We start from the raw sequence: 22,141 nt of genomic DNA, 5'->3' as shown, positions 1-22,141 counted from the left end.
TCACTTTAACTATTTATTATTTCCTTCCTTTGCTATTACGAGTCTCGGTCATTTTTGCACTTATTTTATAAAAATAATACTCCCTACATCCTTAAAAGTTTGTCACATTTTTCCATTTTTGTCCGTCCCACAAAATTTATTTCATTTTATTTTTTTATCATTTTTTATAGTGGACTCTATATTCCGCTAACTCATTCATACTCACATTTTATTATAAAATTAATACTTCCTCCATCCCACAAGAATATGCACTTTCTAATATATAATTTTTTTTCTCTCTATTGAGATGGGACCCATTTCTCACTAATAATACAGTACTTTATTTTTTTTTTTTCTCTACCTCTTTTTTACTTTATTTTGCCTTAAAACCTGTGCCGAACTTAAAGCGTATATTTTTTGGGGACGCAAGGAGTATATAAGGGCATCCTTAACCCCATCCCAAATCCGGGCCGCAAGTCCCCTCCACGTCATCATTTCCCTAAATTTGAGTCCTAGGCCACAACTTCATTAACCCCGCAGGCCACAACTATTAAATTACAAAATTGACAAATTTTAACCTATTTTACTTGTAAAAATTAAAAATTATAATCTAGAAATTAAAAAAATAAATTGATCAGAGAAAATTATAAATTATAAATTATAAATTATAAATTTCAATTTTAATTTTACCACGCCCCAATTCCTAATATAAAATTATAATTATACTCCACTACCCACTTCCGAATATAAAATTATAATCATAATTTATACTCTCAATTCCCAACACTTCTCTCCATCTTCCTCTAGTCTTCTTCCTCTCCATTTCTTCTTCTATTTCTTCAAGGATTTAAATTCCAACAGCAAAAAAATTAAAAATAGGAGACTTGCGGCCCAAAGACATCCAACGGTGGGCCGGGACTCACGATCTGCGTCACCGACACGGCTAACCCTGTGCCGGGCCGGACCCCGGGAGCGGCCAGGTACCGCGTCCTCGGGACCGTCCTAGGCCGTGACTCACCACCGTCTAACACCTGAGCCGGGCCGGGACTCGCGATTTGCAGCCCGTCCCATAGCGTTAAGTATGCTCTAAAAGTGACCGAGACTCCTACCGACGGACGTATCATTTTTCTAAAACGATTGCAGAAAATGAAATGATTCAACTATCATAGAACGAAAGAGTAAATACATTGTTAATTTGAGTCGTATCTTTTGGTTAACAAACTTAAGAAAAAATATTTAGTATATTAAGATGGTGTTTGGTTTTCAAGATAATAATACCAAGATACAATGCTATGACTAATTATCCCATGGTTATTCATCTAGGATTGAGTTGTGAGGCTGAATCTCATGAAACAAACACGCTATATATTTAATACGGGATACAATCTTGCAAACCGAACTCCTCCGACACTATTAACAATGCATATTGCTCGTCACATTCTCGATGGATGGGATGGAATGAGGACATGTTGCAAGCGGCTCGTCTCCAATTTGTCATTCGCCCAACAATTTGAGACATGTGTCTAGTCTTATTAATATACTACCCCTATGTTAATTAAGTGTGTTTTTGAGATAATTGAATTATTTTTCTGTTTTCAAAAAGACATTTTCACTTTCATACTTTATTTTTTCTCTCATACTTTTAGTTTTTTTTCTACATTTTGCTTCATTTAATTGAACACCTTGAACAATTTTAGATGATATAGCATCTAGGTTACCAGATTCCTTTTTATGCAATTCTAGCTCTTTCCATATGATACTATGAAGTATGAAGTATGAAGTATGAACCACCTCAAATTGAATCAGTCACTACTTTTAAGATCTCCCAACTTTCTAATCCAATCTTAGTATAGTATTTTTTATGAATCCAAGCTAATTCTAATCTAATCCTTGCTGGTCTGATTTGCTTTATGGTATGATGGCTTCCTGTGGCAGATTTTGAGGACTATAAGGTGGTGTTCAGTTTCCAAGAAAAAATGATAGTACAAGATACAATCTAGGATTGAGTTGTGAAATTATTTTAGTCATATGGGGTTAGCTATGACTAATTATCCCATGATTATCCATCTAGGATTGAGTTGTGGGGTTGAATCTAATGAACCAAGCACGTTACAAATTTAATCATGGATACAATCTTGCAAACCAACACCCCTTTAAGAGAATAACAATGAAATCTCATCAGCTTAATTGTAAGAGAATAACAATGAACTCATGGAACTTAGCTTTACTTGTGAAAAAGAAATGATGAAACTTTAACATTCGTACACAGGTGGATTGGTGGTGGGAGGATCATGGAAAGACAGCAATGATGTGAGAAGTGGAGGAGGAAATAGTGGAGTGGAGTGATTCCCCAAGAACTAAACACAAGAGAGGGACTGAATGTGTTGAATGGCACTTGTTTCCCAATATCTCAAACTTTTGTTCCTCACTTCATCCTCAGCATCTCGGAATACATGTATTGTTCGGAAAGTCCGGCAAGCAAGATCGAACCGCACCACCCTCCCCGGAATGTGGAACACAAAGAATGAGTCCTCCTCTAGCTCACCCCGGATAACACTCAAAAAAGAGATCACATAGACATCCACATCCTCGGCATCGTATTTCTCTTGTATCATCTCCGGATAAGAAGCAACAGCGCCTCTCATATCGACCTTGTACTTCACAAACCACTCCGAGTAATCCCTTTTCATCTCGTAAACATCAAACTCAGCTTGCCTTCTAGGCATCTCCATGTAGTGCAGGTGATCACACGACTCCCCGAAGTAGACACTGCCCCTCACGTCCCACGGTTGCTTGGGAAGCGTCGGAAAGGAGCCGGTTGTCTCGTTTTCAAGATTGAAGAACAAAGAATCGCCATCTCCGATGTTCAGCCAGTGGATTGCTCCATTCCAATATACTCCATTTTCGAAGTTGAACTGAGCTCCTGTGGTGAGGACGAAAGGCTGGCCGTGTTTCCTCCATGGACCTCTCTCGGAAGAGTAGAGCTCAATCTGATATTGAACCGGACTCAGTCCAATCACACAAACGACTTTGTAATGAGGAGACTTGGCGGGGTCGAACCCTAAATTCATCCCGCTTATGTTTCTGTCAACGTAGTCGAGTTTGGGGAGCGTTGAGAATCTGGTAGTGGTGGGATTGAAGATGTAGTACTTCCGGTCGTGGACCGACTGGGAGTGGAAGGAGCAGCAGAGTAGGAGGCCGTTGCAGGACTGCAGAATCCCTGTCCGTGAGTTGTGTTTGGTGAAGTTGAGTGTACGGAATGGCGGTTTGGTTGATTGGTTAAGCGAGAAGGGGAGGTACGGGAACATGGGACTCATGGAGAAGTTGAAGTGAAGGAAGAGGCCGATGGCCGGATTCGGATTGGGGTTGCGCAGACGGCAGAAATGCGGATCAGTGATGAGGGAATGCCAGTGTCTGGAGACGAGTTTGAAACGAATGAGTGATTTGAAGGGAAGTCGGAGAAGAATACATGTTAAGAGATGATCAATGGATGCAACTGTTTCAGATGATGATGATGAATTTCTGCCAAATTTGATTTTTAATTTCATTTTGGTGTTTGCTGCATTGTATGAGTGAGTTTGGTGTTAATCTCCTTTTATTAATGTGACTCTTTGAGGTGGATTGTTTAGGAAGTTTGAATTAGAAAAGCAAAAACATTGACTATGGAATTCTCTATTGCAGTGACCAAGTCTACACCAACTGCACAAACTTGTCCTGTAATATTCCCATAACTAATTCTCTCTACTTTCAATAGAATCCTTGTCAAAAACACAGCACTAACAATCAGTAAAAAGTAAGAGGGAAAATTAGAAAAAAGAGTAAAGGTCAAAATCGGTCCTAAACATATAGCCAAAATACAAATTTGGTCCAAAACATTCACTTTTTGAAAATCAGGTCCAGAACATGTGAAATCGTTATCAAAGTGGTCCTAAACATTTGAAATCGTTATCGAAGTGGTCCTTTTTTCGTAAAAAACTAACGGTCAACGCCTAATTAATGGTTTTTTAAACTTAATTAATATACTAATGCATAATTAATTAAACAAAATTAAATATAAAATAAATAAAATGCTAAGAAATTCCAAAATCGACCACAAACATCTCTACACGTAAGGCAGCACCGCGGCGGAAATTTAAAGGGGAGAGAGATTGAATTGTTGAGCAGCGGCAGACAGCTAAGGTTCCAGAAATTAATTAGAGAAAGATATGAATTTGAGTAAGATTGATTAAGAAGGAGGGAGAGAAGAGAGGGCATTAATGGTTGAGCTGGTAGACGGAGAGAAGATGACAATGGGTTGGACCGAGGCAAGAGCAGCGGCGATGAGGTCATGGAGCAGCAATATTGCTTGACTGACAACGAGCAGGCATAAGCGACGGAAGCGAAACCATCTTCCGGCAACAACGATAGCGTCGGCGGAGATAACAATGCCGGACCGCCGAGAAAGAAAATTGAGAGAGAGATGGGGAGGATCGAAAGGAATGGAGGTTGATGGCGACAACAATGGTGGACGACGACGATTTTGATCTCGGACAGCAGCAATGAGGAGAAACACACGATGACGACGATTTGTGGAGAAGCGAGCAGAGAGAGAAAGACGCGACAACGTTAAGTGCCGAAGAGAAGAAGAGAGAGATTCTGATTTAGGAAGAATGAAGGATAGATGGAAGAGAAGGAAGAAGAGGGAGAAATAGTCGATTTTGGAATTCCTTAGCATTTTATTAATTTTATATTTAATTTTGTTTAATTAATTATGCATTAGTATATTAATTAAGATAAAAAAAAAAGTAATTAGGCGTTGACAGTTAGTTTTTGACGGAAAAGGAGTACTTCGGTAACGATTTTAAATGTTTTGGACCACTTCGATAACGATTTCAAATGTTCTGAACACAATTTTCAAAGAGTGATCGTTTTGGACCAAATTCGACTATATGTTTAGGACCAATTTTGACCTGAACTTTAGAAAAAAAAATTCAAAATTTTAACAATTTAAACATTGTTGGAAGAATGTTACTACAAAACTAGGTTTTCACAAAAATGGGACATCTTGATATTCTCCAATTAAAGTTTCTATGAACAACACTAAAACATATATGGAAATTAAAAGATATACATAGATAGATGCTGAACTATTCTCATCACACACTATGGATCTTAGATTGTTTGATATTCTACTTAGGTGACTTTAATGATTGTAATGACCAGCATATATTTTATCACAGATACTCTCGAAGGCTTTCGCTACTCATGGATTCCATTTCCTTGAGAATTTCTTGAGCAAGAGATTTGACAGGTAGCTCTGAAACTTCAAGCAACTCACCAAAGAAGGGAATATTTTCTGGCAAAAATACGAGAAACTCCTCACATTCCCTTGGAAAAAATTTAATTCAACACCTTGAAAAAATTTAGATGATATATAGCATCTAGGTTACCAGATTCGTTTTTATCTCTTTCAATATGATATGAAGTATGAACCACCTCAAATTGAACCAATTACTACTTTTAGGATCTCCCAACTTTCTAATCCAATCTTAGTATACTATTTTTATGAATCCAACCTAATGCTAATCCTTGGTGGTCTTATTTGCTTTATGGTATGATACCTTCCTGAGGCAGATTTTGAGGACTATAAGAGAATAACAATAAAATCTCATCAACTTAATTGTAAGCCTTGAATTCATGGAACTTTATTCTTTCAAAAGAAAATAGTATCTGTTTTTGTTCATGGAACTTAGCTGTACTTGTGGAAAAAAGATGATGGGATCATGGAACTTTAATATTACTACACAGGTGGATGGTGGAGGGAGGATCATGGAAAGACAGAAAATGATGTGAGAAATGGAGGAGGAAATAGTGGAGTGGAGTGCAGTGATTCCCCAAGAACTAAACACAAGAGAGGGACTGAATATATTGAATGTCATTTGTTTCCCTATATCTCAAACATCTGTTCCTCACTTCATCCTCGCCATCTCTGAATACATGTATTGTTCGGAAAGCCTGGCAAGCAAGATCGTACCGCACCACCCTCCCCGGAATGTGGAACACAAAGAATGAATCCTCCTCTTTCTCACCCCGGATAACACTAAAAAAAGAAATCACATAGACATCCACATCCTCGGCATCATATTTCAACTGTATCATCTCCGGATAAGAAGCAACAACGCCTCTCAGATCGACCTTGTACTTCACAAACCACTCCGAGTAATCCCTTTTCATCTCGTAAACATCAAACTCAACTTGCCTGTTAGGCATCTCCATGTAGTGCAGGTGATCACACGACTCCCCGAAGTAGACACTGCTCCTCACTTCCCACGGTTGGTTGGGAGGCGTTGGAAAGGAGACGCTTGTCTCATTCTCAAGATTGAAGTACAGAGAATCGCCTTCTCCGATGTTCAGCCAGTGGATTGCTCCATTCCAATATACGCCTTTTTTGAAGTTGAAGTGAGCTCCTGTGGTGATGACGAAAGGCTGGCCGCATTTCCTCCATGGACCTCTATCGGAAGAGTAGAGCTCAATCTGATATTCAACCGAACTCAGTCCAGTCACACAAACGACTTTGTAATGAGGAGACTTGGCGGGGTCAAACCCTAAATTCATCCCGCTTATGTTTCTGTCAACGTAGTCGAGTTTGGGGAGCGTTGAGAATCTGGTAGTGGTGGGATTGAAGATGTAGTACTCCCGGTCGTAGACTGACCGGGAGTGGAAGGAGCAGCAAAGTAGGAGGCCGTTGCAGGACTGCAGAATCCCGGCCCGTGATTTGTGTTTGGTGAAGTTGAGTGTACGGAATGGTGGTTTGGTTGATTGGTTAAGCGAGAAGGGGAGGTACGGGAACATGGGACTCATGGAGAAGTTGAAGTGAAGGAAGAGGCCGATGGCCGGATTCGGATTGGGGTTGCGCAGACGGCAGAAATGCGGATCAGTGATGAGGGAATGCCAGTGTCTGGAGACGAGTTTGAAACGAATGAGTGATTTGAAGGGAAGTCGGAGAAGAATACATGTTAAGAGATGATCAATGGATGCAACTGTTTCAGCTGATGATGAACAAGTTCTGCCAAATTTGATTTTTAGTTTCATTTTGGTGTTTGCTGAATTGTATGAGTGAGTTTGGCGTTAATCTCCGTTTATTAATGTGAAACTTAAAGGTGGATTGTTTAGGAAGTTTGAATTAGAAAATCAAAAAACATTGACTACGGAATTTTCTATTGCAGAATTTGCAGTGACCAAGTCTACACCAACTGCATAAGCTTGTCATGTAACATTCATCTAACTAATTCTCTCAACTTCCAATAGAATGCTTGTAAAAAACACAGCACTAACAATCAGTAAAAAGTAACAGGGAAAATTAGAAAAAAAGTTCAAAATTTTAACAATTTAAACATTGTTGGAAGAATGTTACTACTACAAAACTAGGTTTTCACAAAAATGGGACATCTTGAAATTCTCCAATTGAAGTTTCTATGAACAACACTAAAACATACATGGAAATTAAAAGATGTGCATAGACAGATGCTGAACTATTCTCATCACACGCTATGGATCTTAGATTGTTTGATGTTCTACTTAGGTGACTTGATGATTGTAATGACCAGCATATATTTTACGTATCACAGATACTCTCGAAGGCTTTCGCCACTCATGGATTCCATTTCCTTGAGAATTTCTTGCGCAAGAGATTTGACAGGTAGCTCTGAATCTTCAAGCAACTCACCAAAGAAGGGAATAGTTTCTGGCAAAAATACGAGAAACTCCTCTTTCAAGTTCTCCACAAAATGCTTAATAATTCTCAACCCCAACATACGGGCTCGTATCTTTTCACTGCGAGTCTGCATCAACACCTGCAATTAAAGAAAAAAGAAAAGGAGGGAAAAGAAAAAATTAGTACCATTTGGATTTTGGATTTTGGAATATTAATATCCCCTAAATCCCTAATACTAGGATTTAAAGCACATGAGAAAGTGAGCGCATATGCATCTACAGAACCTTAGAAAAAACCTACATACTACAAAAAAAGTATCAACAACACTTAAAACAGAATACATTGGTACTAAGTGGTGCCTATGATCAACCACGTTAGATGTAACACGAAGCATATTTTAGCAGTCAGAAAAATAGAAAAAATCACCAAGTTAATGTGCGACTCAGTTCACTAATATTGAGACACAGCACATTGGCAAAGTTAGATAACTGAAGCTTGTCATTATGAATACTGACAAACAACAACTTAACCCTAGACGAATTGTTGTGCTCTATTTCCTTCAATAATTGGAAAATGGAAACAGCAAAACAAAACTGAAGTGGGAAAGAAGTTCATCAGATGGGTGTATTTTTTTACCTCGTGATTGAGAGGCTTCCATAGGAGGTCTGAACCAGCAGTAACTGCCATCTGACCAATACAGGCGACCAACAAATTATCCACTTCTTCTATGGATGGCACATCAGGATGACTGCCAATGTCAACTGGGGGTTCTACTACAAGCTGTGACACCAATGGTTTCAAAAGAACCTGGAAAACGGATGGAGATCAACAAAATAATCAAGAATGCGAAGTAGGAAATCAACAAAAAGAATCAAGAATTTATCATCAATGTAATGCCAGAGTAGCTGAACTTCCATAATGCAAGTGCTGTGTCAAACAGAACTATTAAGCAACAATAATGCAAAAAGCAGGAAATTTCTCTTACCTGGAAATTAGAAGAACCAAGAAACTTTGAGTTTCCAGTATCATAGAGGAAACACTTATGGAGAGATGACAAGATCAAAGCCCGGAGATGCCACATTGGAGGGGACAATTCACCGTCTTTGTCCTTTGTTTTATTATTAAGCTTAGCCTTCTTTTTCTTCTGAGACAGTCCCGTGTTCATAACTTCAGCATCAACAAGAAATCGAACACAGCCATCCAGAAAATACTTGAAGTATGGAACAAACAGTGACCTGGTGTAAAAATAAAAAATGATTACTGTCATGATTGAATAAAAAACAAAGCTATACAGAGAAGAAAAAAAAGTATGGGGCTGTGATTAAGAAAAAACAAGATATGTGCCAACTCACCGATGGCTTTCAGCAAGTTTGTTCACCAAACTATAGAAAGAGATAGCACGGCCATTAGCACTTTCAGGATGCTCTTCATCATCTTCCAAATTTATACCAGACCATTCAATAGTCTTGACAAAAAGTGGCCTGAACATAGTCTCTGTGAGTTTCATGGTCAGGGTAACAATAGCATTGAGGACATATTGCTCAACAGAACTAATATTGTGAACTGAAGCAGGGTTCTGATGCCGTATATCAAGAGCTAGCAGGCATAAGTCAAATACTTTTGCATGGTAAGCACCAACTGAGGATCTATCCATTGAACCAACCAAATTTCCAAGCATTTCAAAAACAATCAGCAAACTCAAATCCCCAGACTTAAAGGCATCAGTGTATATTGATAACACTGGGGGGAGCAGAAGTCGAACCTAAGGAATAAAATTAAATCCATCAGTAACCATTACAATATAGAATAGCTCAGGAAAGAAGTAAATGGAAACTACAAAAACTCACAGGGATCTTATCAGTGATGAGCTTGCGCACAACATCAGCTTTCAACTTCAGCTTTTGATCAGCAGGGGAAAAGGACAGAGGATGCAATACAACTAGTTTTAATATGTCCCCCAGATAAGGATTTAGAAACCCTGCAAGCTTGGTGATGACTGCCTCCAAGGTTAGTAGAACTGACATGAAAAGGGAGTGCTCTGATGAAGACCATGTAGCACTGTTGTGTGTTCTCTGAATTTCTGCAACCGCTGAAGAAACATCAGGAGATCTCCCAAGTATGGAATCCATAACACCAGGAAGTTCAGGAAGCGCTCTTGGCCCAAGCGCATTAACTAAAGCACCAGTGGCGCGAAGACAATGACTGGAGAAAATTGTATTGTCTGAACATGTCCCCCTACATACAGATCCAAAGCACATGCTAAGGACTTTATCTTGTGAAGGGAACCTGTTCGCTAATGCCTCCAATGCAGATACTGCAGCCAGTTTCAGGGAAGTACTAGAGCTATCATCAGGGGCATCGAGTAATGTCAATATTTCCAAACACAACTTCTCAAACGATTCTTCAGATGTTTTGTTCAGATTTAGCCATGAGCTTCTTAAGTTTGATACTAAATTCTTCTTATCAATCTTTGTGTTTGTACCCAAGTCCTTCATGGTCTCACACAAAAGCCCAAGAGCCTGTCCAATAGGAAGCTTAAGAATGTTATAATCTAGCGAAGGATTAAACAGATAAAACAAAGAAAATAGGGGGAAAATAGGTGAGTATGCAACGCATATCTTAGTGTCACAACAACCAATTGATATAATTTGCTCGCGAGAAAATTTGACAAAAAAGTTCTCTTGAGTTTGATTAGGTATGCAATATAATCATATAGGTTAGCTTGTTTGCAACAACTCCAGTGGTTACATAAAATGTAAGTTCAGTTACCTTCTTCCTGACATTTTTATCAACATGACTGATCAAAGTTATAGTGACTTTGAAGAAGGTGGATGGCAAAAGGCCCCTTATAAGAGTTTTCAAGACACCACGAATGAACTCCTTCAGCTCACTCTTGATGAAAGCTGGAACACCAACATGCTTCTTTTTAGAGTCAACCAGGTGAAGATGATACACAACTTGCTCCATAAGATCACCAGTCATTGTCTGCAGAAATTGATTCCAGTTGGAATAAAATTACAAAAGGCTGTGTCTATATGAAAAAACTTTTATTCTTATCCGAAAAAATAGCAGCAGCATTATTGATTTCAATATAACAATTCTGGTTACAGAATCCTATAAACAACAGAATTCCTAGTATCTTTCTGTAAATGTGCACCAACAGTAAAAAAGATGCAGTTATGATTACTCACCTGAATCCCATTTGAAGTTTCTTCCAACTCAAGCTTGTAGTAATTTTCAGGATCTCGCAACTTGTTAGCAACAAAGTGCATTGCCACCAGCAATTGTATAGATGTGTCTTCATTTAAGGAATTATTTCCAATTTTCTTAAGTGCTAAGACGAGAGAAGGAAGCCAGGTTGTGCAAGAATACTGCTCACAGAGTGTCACAGCAAATTCGTACTCCCATAGCTTATTGATTGCAAAAGTCAAGTGTTCTAAAGATCGCCCTTGATCATGGAAATTAAGGTCGTTATTTCTAGAGATCAATGATTGGAAGAGGAGAAAGAGCAGTGAACCCAGAGTTTCAGCCTCTCCAAGAGTTCTGCAAGAGAGGAGTTGTCAGCAAAAGCAAAAATTTAGAAACCATAATGACAAGAATGCAAATTCTACCTTAATATATGTGCAATGATGGGAAGTCTCCTATGTTGTGCAACTTGCGGCAAAACATCCACAAAAACCTAACAGAAACAGATAATAGCTGCTCAGAAAAATTCAACCAGCTCGTCAAAAGAAATTACACCAAAAGCTTGGTAAAGTACCTGAAGCAACTGGTCTGTGTTGTTAGTCTTGGATAACCAGCAAGGTAAAATGGCTGATATAAGCCCTTCAAACACACGTTGAGAATATTTGTCCCACTAAAGATCAACCAAATTGCATATTCTTTGTCAATTTCAGGTTATGTAAGAAATGAAGCACAATACAGTTATACTCTATGTGAATCATATTCAATGTGTAAGACATTAAACTAAATCTAAAGCAATTTAAGTATAAACAGCAGAGATACAGGTCTATATCATCAAGCAACCAACCTGTGTTATAGTAGAATCGCCAACAGCAGCAAGAATATCCAGGATTTGATCCAAGACTTTGTCAGGTATAATCTTTACAAGGGTGGTAATCAACGAGAATGCATGATTCCGAGTAACAGCATCACTTGATGACCGAGCACAGCTTACTAACAGTTGAAGGTCAAAAATACGAGTGATGTCCTGAAAATAAAAACTTATGTTAGTTGTGCCAAGTTGGAGCCAGATATATAACTGGCGTGGTACGGGAATGACCTTTTGCTGAATTTCATTTCCCATTGAAGCACAGATATCTTCCAAAGTGAGTAGCAAAGTCTGCTGAATGAAGGCTTTTGTCTCAGAAGCAACACCAGATGGCGCAGCTATAAGCCCTTTATTATGCTCAGTGACTTCAGAAATCCACCCATCATTCACAAATATTAGGTGGAGGATCTTAAATAGGGGGCCGACAAGTGAAGTTCTACAAAAATGCACATCAGTTCCATACAATCATATGAGACACTGAAATTATCACAGCAGAAAGCAAGTAATAACTGCAATGCAAAAGCATGTCAGGCATACCTCTTAACTATGTTTTTCTTTATCAAAATTACTTCAAGAAGAGCACTCAAGAGAGATTGGGTTTTTTCTCTGTCAAGTATTCCAGAATAAGAACCAGGATCATGATATTTGGAAGATTTCTTTTGCTTCTTCCCTTGTTGTGGAGTCGCTGGAATATTTTTCTGTCCCATAATCGAATCAAGAGTCCATACAACAACTGAGGAATTTATCTGCAAGATTGTAGGAGAAGTCAAGTACTACTGATTGATGGTAAAAGATGTGAAATAGTATAAATCTTATTGTAGAATCTCCAGTGATCAGCTTCTGGATCATACACATATTGCCATTAGAAATCAAGAATATCAATTATAATGAAAGCATATTGACTCTAGGATGTTAAAAATGTCATAAAGCTCAATATAATAGTTTTTTTATCGGGTAGGTGTAGTGCCATTCATACTCATCCTAATAGGACATAACAATCCAGAATAAGGCACCAGCCTACAAGTAAAAATAAAATAAAAAAGTGAAGAGATACAGACTGAGATGACCTACTTTAATTTTCAACAACGCATCTCTCGTAGAATTCTGTATAATGCCATTTGCACTCCTAAACAAAACCAATAGGTTTCGGAAGATAAGCTCCTGCAAAAGAAATAGGAAAAATGAATTTTATGTGTACACCAAGACATGAGAAGGTTTTCCTTGTTGGAGAGAGATTCATAAAGAATATTTCTAGTCCTCAAGGTACATCAGATAATCACATAGTAAAGTTGCATAATTATCACTCAGCAGAATCATGGATAGAGAATTCCGATAGAGAATTCCACATCACAAGGCAAGTTGCAAGAACTCAACTAAAAGTATCAAGGTCAGATTGTGTTACAGAAGTCCAATTGTTGCATCTCTAGTGAAGACCAACTCAAAAATAACTTTAAAGTTATCCAACTCGTTTAGAAATGTCCGAAGGAAAGCCACACAGTTTCCTTATGCATAAGATATCATAAAGATTAAAGACCATCCCTGAATGTGTTTGGATTGGAGGGGGAGGCCAACCTGAGTTTCAGTCTTCAAATCTCCATAAAGAGAACTACTAAGATTTCTCAAAATTGTCATGCATGGCTCTATTACTGCCAAGTCTTCGGAATCATTAACCTGAGAATGCAAGAACTAATAAGGTCCCATATACTCCGGAAAAACAGAAAATATATTTTTAGAAAAGAGTTTAAGAAACTTACCCATAAAGCCTTCAATATGCAATCCCCTAAGTCTTGTGCTTCATGAGACGAATTTGCCATGGTACAACACTGAGGAACGCATAAATTTAGAAATGTAATATATCAAGAGGTTTGAGGTCCAACATCCAGAGGTAAAATAACGACCATAAAAGTTACCTCCAGCAGAAGGCACAATATGTCAACTTCACTTTGGGGCAACTTATTACAAGATTTGACACCTCCCAAGTAATATGAACACCGACTTTCCAAAAGATCATTCAATAATGATCTCACACCAGAAACACATAAGAGCTTACTTCCAGCACCTTTGACCAGACTAAGAATCTTCAGCTGTCATGAAGTTAAAAATGAAACAGAATTAATTTCTCCGCAAATCAAATCAGTAATGTATCTTAATATTTAATATTTATAAACAATAAAACTAATGTATATGCCTTCTCTAACTGTATTTTCCATCTGAAAAGTAGACACACCTTGGCATAGGAAGGAAGTCCAAGAGCATGGCCAAGCAGATATTCGAGAATGTTATCTCTGGTGGACTCATCAAACCTAATTATCGAGGAAAAAAAGATATTCATCTAAATGGAGAGGAAAGAAGCAAAACGGTCTTCCTATATATAAAACTCAACAGATCCAAGTAAATCTTGAGGGGGAAACTGAACCGAGAAATTGATAGGAAAAAAGAACCAAGGAATAACTCTTCTGCCAGATACTCAATATTGTAATATATCAGTCTCCTCTAGTGCAATTAGTATTAATAAGGGAAAAAAACAATAAAATTCAAATCCAACCTCGTTCCAATAGCAGAATGCACCAAAAGGCTTTCAGATGATGAACACAGGAGTGATGTGAAGAACGAGGAAAGAAAATTTTTGTCCGATAATATCATCTTCTCTTGTTGAATAATTAAGCACAACAGATCTCCAAGAAAATGCAGTGAGGCTACATCATTTCCTGTAGCACATTATGATCAGAAAGACCACTAGAAACAGAGATATTTGGCAAATAAAATAAAATAAAGTATCACTGCATTACCATTCTTATTAATGTGGGACAAAAACAAATTTAGCTTTTTGATGCAGCTAATGGCACCCTGCCTCACATGCTAGACACAAGAGGGAATAGTATCAGTATTACGAAATTGCTAGTTACCTATACTAATAATTTAAACAAACAGATACAGCCAAGAATCTTCCAAGGAAACTCATGATAAGTGGAAGCATCCTTGACTTGTGTAAAAAGAAAAGTGAAAAAAGAGAGTTATAAAACCTGGTTGTCACTAGATAGTGGGACAAGAAGTGAAGGTAACTGTGGAAGAAGTTGACGGGCCACAGTCTCATCTAACTGAGAACAGATATGTGAGAAAGAATGAAGACTCTGTATTTGAGCAGCAGCTGGAATTCCTGAGAATTTAGAGAGCCCAAAAGGGTGACAATTAGAAATCTACAATAGTAATTATATTTCAGCTAACCTACAACTATCATTAGTTTAGCTCAAAAATAAAGCATGCACCCAAAGACACCATCTCAGAACCAGCTTTCGAAGAATTAGTGGTAACCGAAAAGTAAAATGACAAACAAATAGCTACGGTGAGCCAAACCTTCTTCCAAGAACAGTTTCAACGTTATTTCCATCAAAGGCATCTTGCAGTTTGTGGATAGGTATTCCAGATGCTTCTTATAAGCACCTCCAGATAGGCCTTTAGAGTGACACGCATAGAATACGAATAGAACCTCAAGTATGGATACCCACTTCTCCTTCATATCCTGTGAGGAATGGAATTTTAACTCGTCATAATGGTTCAGAAAACACAGATATATGCCTCAAACATTAAACCCATGAAAAATCACCAACCAAGGTTACACCATTAGGTGCTGTTGCAGCAAAAACTTCTGAGAGACTCAAAAACAAGCAGGCCAGAATCTCAGCATGGAGATTGTTGATGTCAGTGTCAAGATCTTCAAGAATTCCTTTCCAGTCACCATCTACATTTCTTTTCTTGGACTAGCAGCAACAATTTCTATTAGTTTCCATTTAATGTGTATAAAAAATGCAGTATGATAACTTCTCTATACCTGCTCTGTAGATATGCCCAGGGACTCTAACATTTCCCACTCACTCTTTAGAATTGGGAAGCAACAATCAAAAAATGCAAAAAATTGGCCAACATCTGACATCAAAGGAGACAGGCATTAAGCATTAAAGTACAACTGCATACATAGATATTGCAGCTCAAATATAAGTTTCCTAAATTCCAAACAGAAAACTTGAGAACAAAAGTTACATTAACCTCAATTATGATTGTACAAAGACAGATAATATATGTTCATAACTCATCACGAGGACGGGGAGAAGAGCATACCAATGAGAGATGTGATTTGAGAAAGATCATGACAAAAAAGAACAGAATATCAAGGTTGCAACGTACAAGTAAAAATTGGTTTAATAATATGATTCAGGTCAATCACAGCTAACCAATATTCTATGAAAAGGGTAATAGTGTGTTTGGCATTTTCAATAATTTCAAAAGTCAAGCAATTGTAGCATTTCAGTAGACAATTAACACGATTACTACCGTCTACTGAGAAGACTCCAATGCAGAATACCTAAACTACACTTTTCTTGCACATTTTGGGACAGACAGAAGTGAAGAAATAGCATAGTGCAGGCAATCAAATAAGATGGTGGAAAACTGGCATAAATAGCAAATCCAACAAAAATTTCCAATAAAGAATCATTGTCCAACATGCTACAGCACTCTAATATATTGGTATTTGAAAAATTAGGCAAAATAAAAATTAAGAAAGGGACGATCCAGAACAAGATGCAGTGTCGAATGTGCTATTACTATAGAAAATGAAAGGTGTGTTTACCCATATTAAGCATCCTCAGTGACTGCAACAAAATCAAAAAGAATAATGTCTTCGAGACCTCGTGAGAGTTGCAGCATGTTACAAGCCACGGCATGTACTCCTCAGGTCTTAGTGAGAACGTCTTTGCCAGCTTACTGATAATCTCAGTATTAACCAAAGATATTTGCCCAGGATCCAATTTCTGCAATCATTTGCAATTTGTAGACAAAGGAAAATTAGCTTTCAAGATTGGATTCTTTTAGAAGTTATCAAATTAGTTTTGAACTAAATGAGTCCATATCAGCATAAAGATGATAACTGCCCCAGGTTTCTTTAATATTTTTCATTGGGAAAACTAATTAATATCTACAAGTTCTTCTAAATTGTATAATCCCAATTAATGAATATATATAGATGGATATATACAACACTAAGTTCCAAGGGTATAAATATCTCATATGGTAGTTATTATAGTATATAAAATCCTAGGCTAACAGGAGCTGCCAATAAATTGTGAAAAGGGAACTGTTACGTAAAGGGTAAGGATACCCACACATAAAACATCTAAATGAATTTCAGACAGTTTTACGAAAATACTGTCTTGTACATATATTGTTCTGGAAATAATTCCATTAAGTCCCACATAAGACCAATTTGATGATTTTGAATCTTATGGGATAAAAAGAAATTGCAGCTGCATCAAACTTTTCAGATGATAATAGGGTGTCTATTAGAATGTTATTCAGCTAAGATAAATGTGAATCTGTCCTATTCTAGACTTCCAGGTTGACAAGATGTGTAGTACTAGTGGGCACAAGAAAATTATCTGCAAGCACTTCTTTCGTTCTTTTATTGTCAACTTACCTTCTCTGGCACTGGAAGAAGCACTAAGTTTTCATAGAATGGACATTTCAGTTCTTTAGCCAATTCTAATGCCTTCAAGTTCACCCTCCGAGTCTGCTTAAGACAGCAAAACATTTGTAAGCTCAAGAGAAATAAATTTCACATTTAACAATCTTAAACTACACTCCTAGGAGATAAAAATAAGTAATAGTAACTGAGAAAAGGAGAATAAAACCTTCGGTCGAACTAATAACAAGGGGAAGATCATTTTTGCGAATGTTGCTGCATATTGTTCCTGATCTTTGAAAGTTGTGATAACTTGTTGAGTGCACAATAAAGCAACATCCTTAGGTAGAGAAGAGGCTGATGATGAACCTTCAATATAAACAGACAATTAAAATTAATTATCAACATCTTCAAGATGGAGCCCATATTCAGCTTCTGAATCTACTACTACTGGATACATTCAGTGTTATCAGGAGATACATCTTGAATTCAGTTATTTTGGTTAACTGATTAACTGATTGGTTATAGAGAATCAGTTAATTGATTACTGAAATTAAAATATGTACGGTTTCAGTTCTTGGGATGGGGCAGTTTATGATTCGGTTAACTAACCAATTCGATTTGGTTATAAATGAACTAACCGAATACCGACCCCTAGTCAGGAGCATGGGGCGCACCTGAGATATTAGGTAAAAAAAACAAGGGCAGGTACCCCACAAATCGGGGAGATTTCAAGGGAGAAAATCTGATCATATTTGAACATCCATTGTATTTTAGTTATTTTAGGAAAATATATTTGAAGGCTTTAGGTCCTAGAGATTTGAAAGATTGTAGACCGCCCCAGCCACCTTGGGGCGAATCCAGTAGTGCCCTGCGCCCCAAGCACACTTTTGACAAACTACATACATTCCAAGTGACACTCCTCATCAGGTATCATTTGCATGATCGCCACAAGTATGAGCGCTTCCATATACAATAAAACTATTATCTTACAATAACTAAGCTCTCCAAGAAAATATGTTGATGTGAACGTAACATGCAACATAAATGTGAATAATTTATGTGGTATGAAAGTGATCTTATGAAACCAAATTTCAAGTTGATGACAAATTAGAGCGACCAACATTTTGTAAGATGGTAATACTGATTTAATACAGCCAAACTTGTGAATGATTTGATCACCTTCCCCACCCAGTTAAGCTGGAGAACAGACAAGAGAAACAGCGGAACTACATTAACAGTATGCTTACTTGACAGCAATATCTGAATGCATCGCTGAAGCACGTTCTGTAACGCTTCAGTAAGAAGTGGTGAGCTTAATATTGCAGCCACATTTTTCAAATTCAGAACTGCCAGTACAACATTTAGATCATCATCATGAAGCCGGCGAAGAAGTGCATCTTGAATGGCATAAAATTTCTGGCAGAAAAGAGAAGGGAAATAATCATTAGAATTAGTACCAACATGCATAGGAGAGTGAGGAGTGAATAAGCACTACCTTCGATCCAGCAACTTTCTCCTCCAGAATGTTGGCTACATCCAAGCTCAAGACTGCTGACTTTCGAACATCAGCCTGTAAAAATTACTCAAACGGTTGCAATTAAAGAACTTAATTAATCATTGTGTTAGTTGTGACAACTATATATAAGCATGAATATATCAACAAAATTAAGAAAATAAAGGCTCAATATGATCCATATCATAAGTAATGAAACATCCAATCTACACGGTTTCAACAAAGATACCTCAGAATGTTCCAAAGCAAAAAAAGATTTTGGATCGGGTATTTCTCGTGAAGCATCCAAATGCTCATCTAATATCTTGCAGAGTAAATCATAGCTTGGTTGGATTTTCTTGGACTGAATCTTGGCATCCTATATAATTATATATGAGTGAATTAAAATCCAATTACTATTTGCGAAGAAAGGACGAGAAAGAAAGACCGACTGACCTTCAAGAAACTATAGAAGACTTCCCGTGATTCATTGGGATACTTCTCACAAATAGAAACCAAAATCTGTTTGTTCTGTGAGCCTAGAAGAGAGGAAAATTATAGCTGAGATTCTAGTATTAGATAATTGAAAACCTTTTAGCTGGAAAGCATACTAGTATACTACATAAAACTTGCCTTGAGATAACTTCATATGTGTAGCTAGTAGTTTAGAGACTATCCGACTGACAAAGGCTTTCATAGGAACAGTCTTTACCATTGATAAAGAATTATGATGACACGCATCATCTGACACACTGTCAAGCAAAATGTTTAGTTTGAGATAGAGAAAATTGTCCCTAAACAGTAAGAGCATCACCAACCTGTACTCAAGCAAAGATTCCAAAAGAACAACTAAGAATTTATCAATATTGAAGTCCTTCGCCAATCCTGAAAGGATCCCTGAAATATCCCTTCAAAATCACAAGGTAAAAAAAAGAATCTCCACTGTCAGATGCAGATACTTCAGATTTAAGATAACATAAGTAAAAACAGCTACCTGATTTCATTCATGGCATCTAGAGTCTTCTTGGGAATTGACTCCATGCACTGAAGCTGGAGTGTAAATTGAGTGTTAGTTACCAGTAGAGATTACCATTAACATCTGGAAATACTGTTCTTGCTATCAATAATAAGTAGCAGCATAGCAAATAATTCCACAAGCGAAGAGAATAGAAACCAGGTACTCATTTGCATACACAATATAAGAAATTTGTATTTGACAAGTCATTAGATGTTGCATTAGGCAGCAATACCTGAACTATTGAGACTATGGTCATTACTGACATGCGCAGCCACCGCATGTCGCGTCCTTCCTTGGCATCTGTTCTAGCCATGTCTGCCACAGAATTCAACAAGCTTTTTGCAACATTGGGTGCCAAAGCTGCCTTTTGGGCTAGTAAACTCACAATCATTAGAGCTGAAGCCTGCATAAAGTAAAGGAGACGCCCTTGTCTAAGAAAGTGAAATTTCTGCATTGCTGAAAAAAGGACAGACAGAAAACATGTTGTTGGACCCTGACCTTCTGATTCAGCCCCTTTGCCCCAAGTTGCAGCCCAAAACTCACATATGGAAGAATCCTCTTAACAATATCATTATCAATAGTAACAATCCCTAAGACCTCAAAAATAACCGCCGTACAGAAGCCAGTGACATGTTGCGACGTTTGGATCTTTTTAGCTGGTGTAGCCTAAAATTTAAAACGCTTTCAGCTAATCATGATAAGATCAGAGCTTGCTGTTCCAAGAGTCATAAGTCCAAAAATGCCTTACATAATTACAGATAGCCTCCAATACCCCCATATCTCGAATGCACTGTTGCACAATTACTTCTCTTGGTGGCCGTGCACCTGATTCTTTAACTCCATCAAGAAACTTCCACTTACTGTTCCTGCACATCCATTTTTAATCAATTTAAAACAGATGAATTATATCTGCGCCTGCCTATCTTCCACATCAAACTAAAAATTCAAGGAAAAAAGACTAAACATTGGCTTACCCTGCATCAATTAACTGAACTATTTGAACAAATACATGTGTGTCATGGTACGGCAGCGCGCATAAAATCAGGTCTTCTGAATTGTACACATGAACCCTACAATTCACAAATAAAAATGAGTAATAAGGGATCAAGCTTCCCCAAACTGCAGGCAAAAGATAATACATTCCTTCCAAACAGAACCACGAACGCATAGAATGAATTAGCATACTTGTATCTACGGATCAAATACTCAAGTGTCTTCAACGCAGAATGTAACTCAAGGAATCCCGATAACAATCTCAAATACGAGGCTATGGATGCACTGATTCGCTTGTTTTCTTCCTGGCCAAGCAGCTCCCTGTCCAGCTCCTTGCTATTGAGACTGAACAAATCATTCTTGTAGTTCCTAAACCGCTCCTCCATACTAATTAAAACCTCCAAACCTACCAAGCTCTGAATTAAAAACTGTATGTGCTGCGAAACTATAATTATGAATAAAAACTAAAAGAGTGATTTTAATACCAGAAAGGGCGATGCCGTAAATTGTGTCGAGGTCGACATCGGCAGCTGCTTTGGCATCAAATAGAATTGAGGGACGAGTTAGCGGCCGCTTTTTGCCGGGTTCGGGATCGGTGGAGACGTTCAGCACAGTTTTGATAGCGTTGAGCTGAGATGAAATTGTTGTTCCAGCCATCACGTCGAGAGCGGTTGGGTACAAGCCTCCCGGGAAATCAGGCGGCAGCAGAATGCGGGAGGAGGAGGAGATGGTGGTGGTGACTGGTGAGTGAAAGGGGTGAAGGCTGGCGTTAGGGTTTAGGGTTTTTCCTAAATACAGAATTCTATTGACTGACAGAAAAATTGTAAATACGCCGTCGTATCAAATAAGGAATAGTTGGCGGCGGCCATATGACTTTTTTTTCTTTATTTATTTAATTGTGATATATTTTTTTTATTCAGTACTACAACTTTCTTTGTCCCATATAATTAAATCATTTAGAAACAAGTTCTGAAGTATAATTAATACAACGAAAGAGAATGAAAAAAATAGTTGATTGAAAAAAATAGTTGAAATAATTAAATCATTTAGAAACAAGTTCTGAAGTATAATTAATACAACGAAAGAGAATGAAAAAAATAGTTGATTGAAAAAAATAGTTGAAATAATGTAATGAATAGTGGGACTCATAAAAAATAAAATAAAATAAAAAGAGAAAAAAATTATATAAATGAATATGGACTATTTCTATGAGATAGACGAAAAGGAAAATTGTGTCTATTTCTGTAGGAAGTATATTAAATTGGGGCAAATTTCCCGAAGAAGCATAAATTTAGCCAATTGTTGTCAATTTCAAATTTTTCATAAATAATGGAGTACTCTATTACTCTCTTCATCTCACAATAATATGCAATTTTAGTTTGATACGAGTTTTAATGAACAATTTGTAAAGTAAGAAGAGGGGTGGAAAGAAAAAGTAGTTAAAGTATTGTTAGCGT

At 37.5% G+C, this 22,141-nt stretch overlaps 3 protein-coding genes across 3 annotated transcripts; all 3 read right to left on the bottom strand.

Moving 5' to 3' along the window:
- Window positions 1-2,188: 2,188 nt before the first annotated feature.
- Window positions 2,189-3,527, bottom strand: LOC148930643 (F-box protein At5g07610-like). The gene has a single exon (XM_089066799.1). It carries the CDS (start codon window positions 3,525-3,527, stop codon window positions 2,337-2,339), a length of 1,191 nt encoding a protein of 396 aa, XP_088922925.1. The 3' UTR covers window positions 2,189-2,336.
- Window positions 3,528-5,797: 2,270 nt separating this feature from the next.
- Window positions 5,798-7,050, bottom strand: LOC148930642 (F-box protein At5g07610-like). Its single transcript, XM_089067426.1, has one exon. It carries the CDS (start codon window positions 7,048-7,050, stop codon window positions 5,860-5,862), a length of 1,191 nt encoding a protein of 396 aa, XP_088923552.1. The 3' UTR covers window positions 5,798-5,859.
- Window positions 7,051-7,318: 268 nt separating this feature from the next.
- LOC125211964 (ARM repeat superfamily protein) lies at window positions 7,319-21,493 on the bottom strand. Its single transcript, XM_048111939.2, has 39 exons — window positions 21,170-21,493; window positions 20,877-21,090; window positions 20,666-20,761; window positions 20,440-20,557; window positions 20,190-20,357; window positions 19,924-20,094; window positions 19,668-19,723; window positions 19,492-19,581; window positions 19,307-19,425; window positions 19,130-19,212; window positions 18,924-19,052; window positions 18,677-18,751; window positions 18,429-18,597; window positions 17,408-17,547; window positions 17,194-17,286; window positions 16,351-16,531; window positions 15,553-15,647; window positions 15,332-15,481; window positions 15,078-15,243; window positions 14,747-14,880; window positions 14,513-14,582; window positions 14,269-14,431; window positions 13,951-14,026; window positions 13,634-13,807; window positions 13,478-13,546; window positions 13,296-13,394; window positions 12,795-12,884; window positions 12,261-12,469; window positions 11,955-12,159; window positions 11,703-11,882; window positions 11,433-11,528; window positions 11,284-11,351; window positions 10,864-11,215; window positions 10,442-10,657; window positions 9,520-10,191; window positions 9,025-9,434; window positions 8,658-8,907; window positions 8,309-8,479; window positions 7,319-7,811 (listed from the first exon to the last, which is right to left on the bottom strand). The coding sequence occupies exons 1-39, from the start codon at window positions 21,339-21,341 to the stop codon at window positions 7,581-7,583; spliced, it is 6,420 nt and encodes a 2,139-aa protein (XP_047967896.1). The 5' UTR covers window positions 21,342-21,493; the 3' UTR covers window positions 7,319-7,580.
- Between the last annotated feature and the right edge of the window lie 648 nt (window positions 21,494-22,141).

Source organism: Salvia hispanica, chromosome 3 (genome assembly GCF_029641045.1).
Source record: "Salvia hispanica isolate PSC_SH4W2 chromosome 3, Shi_PSC_v1, whole genome shotgun sequence".
In the NCBI taxonomy this organism is placed as follows: Eukaryota; Viridiplantae; Streptophyta; class Magnoliopsida; order Lamiales; family Lamiaceae; genus Salvia; species Salvia hispanica.
Note: the sequence above shows the minus strand (reverse complement) of the source record. Positions and strands in the feature narration are given on the sequence as shown.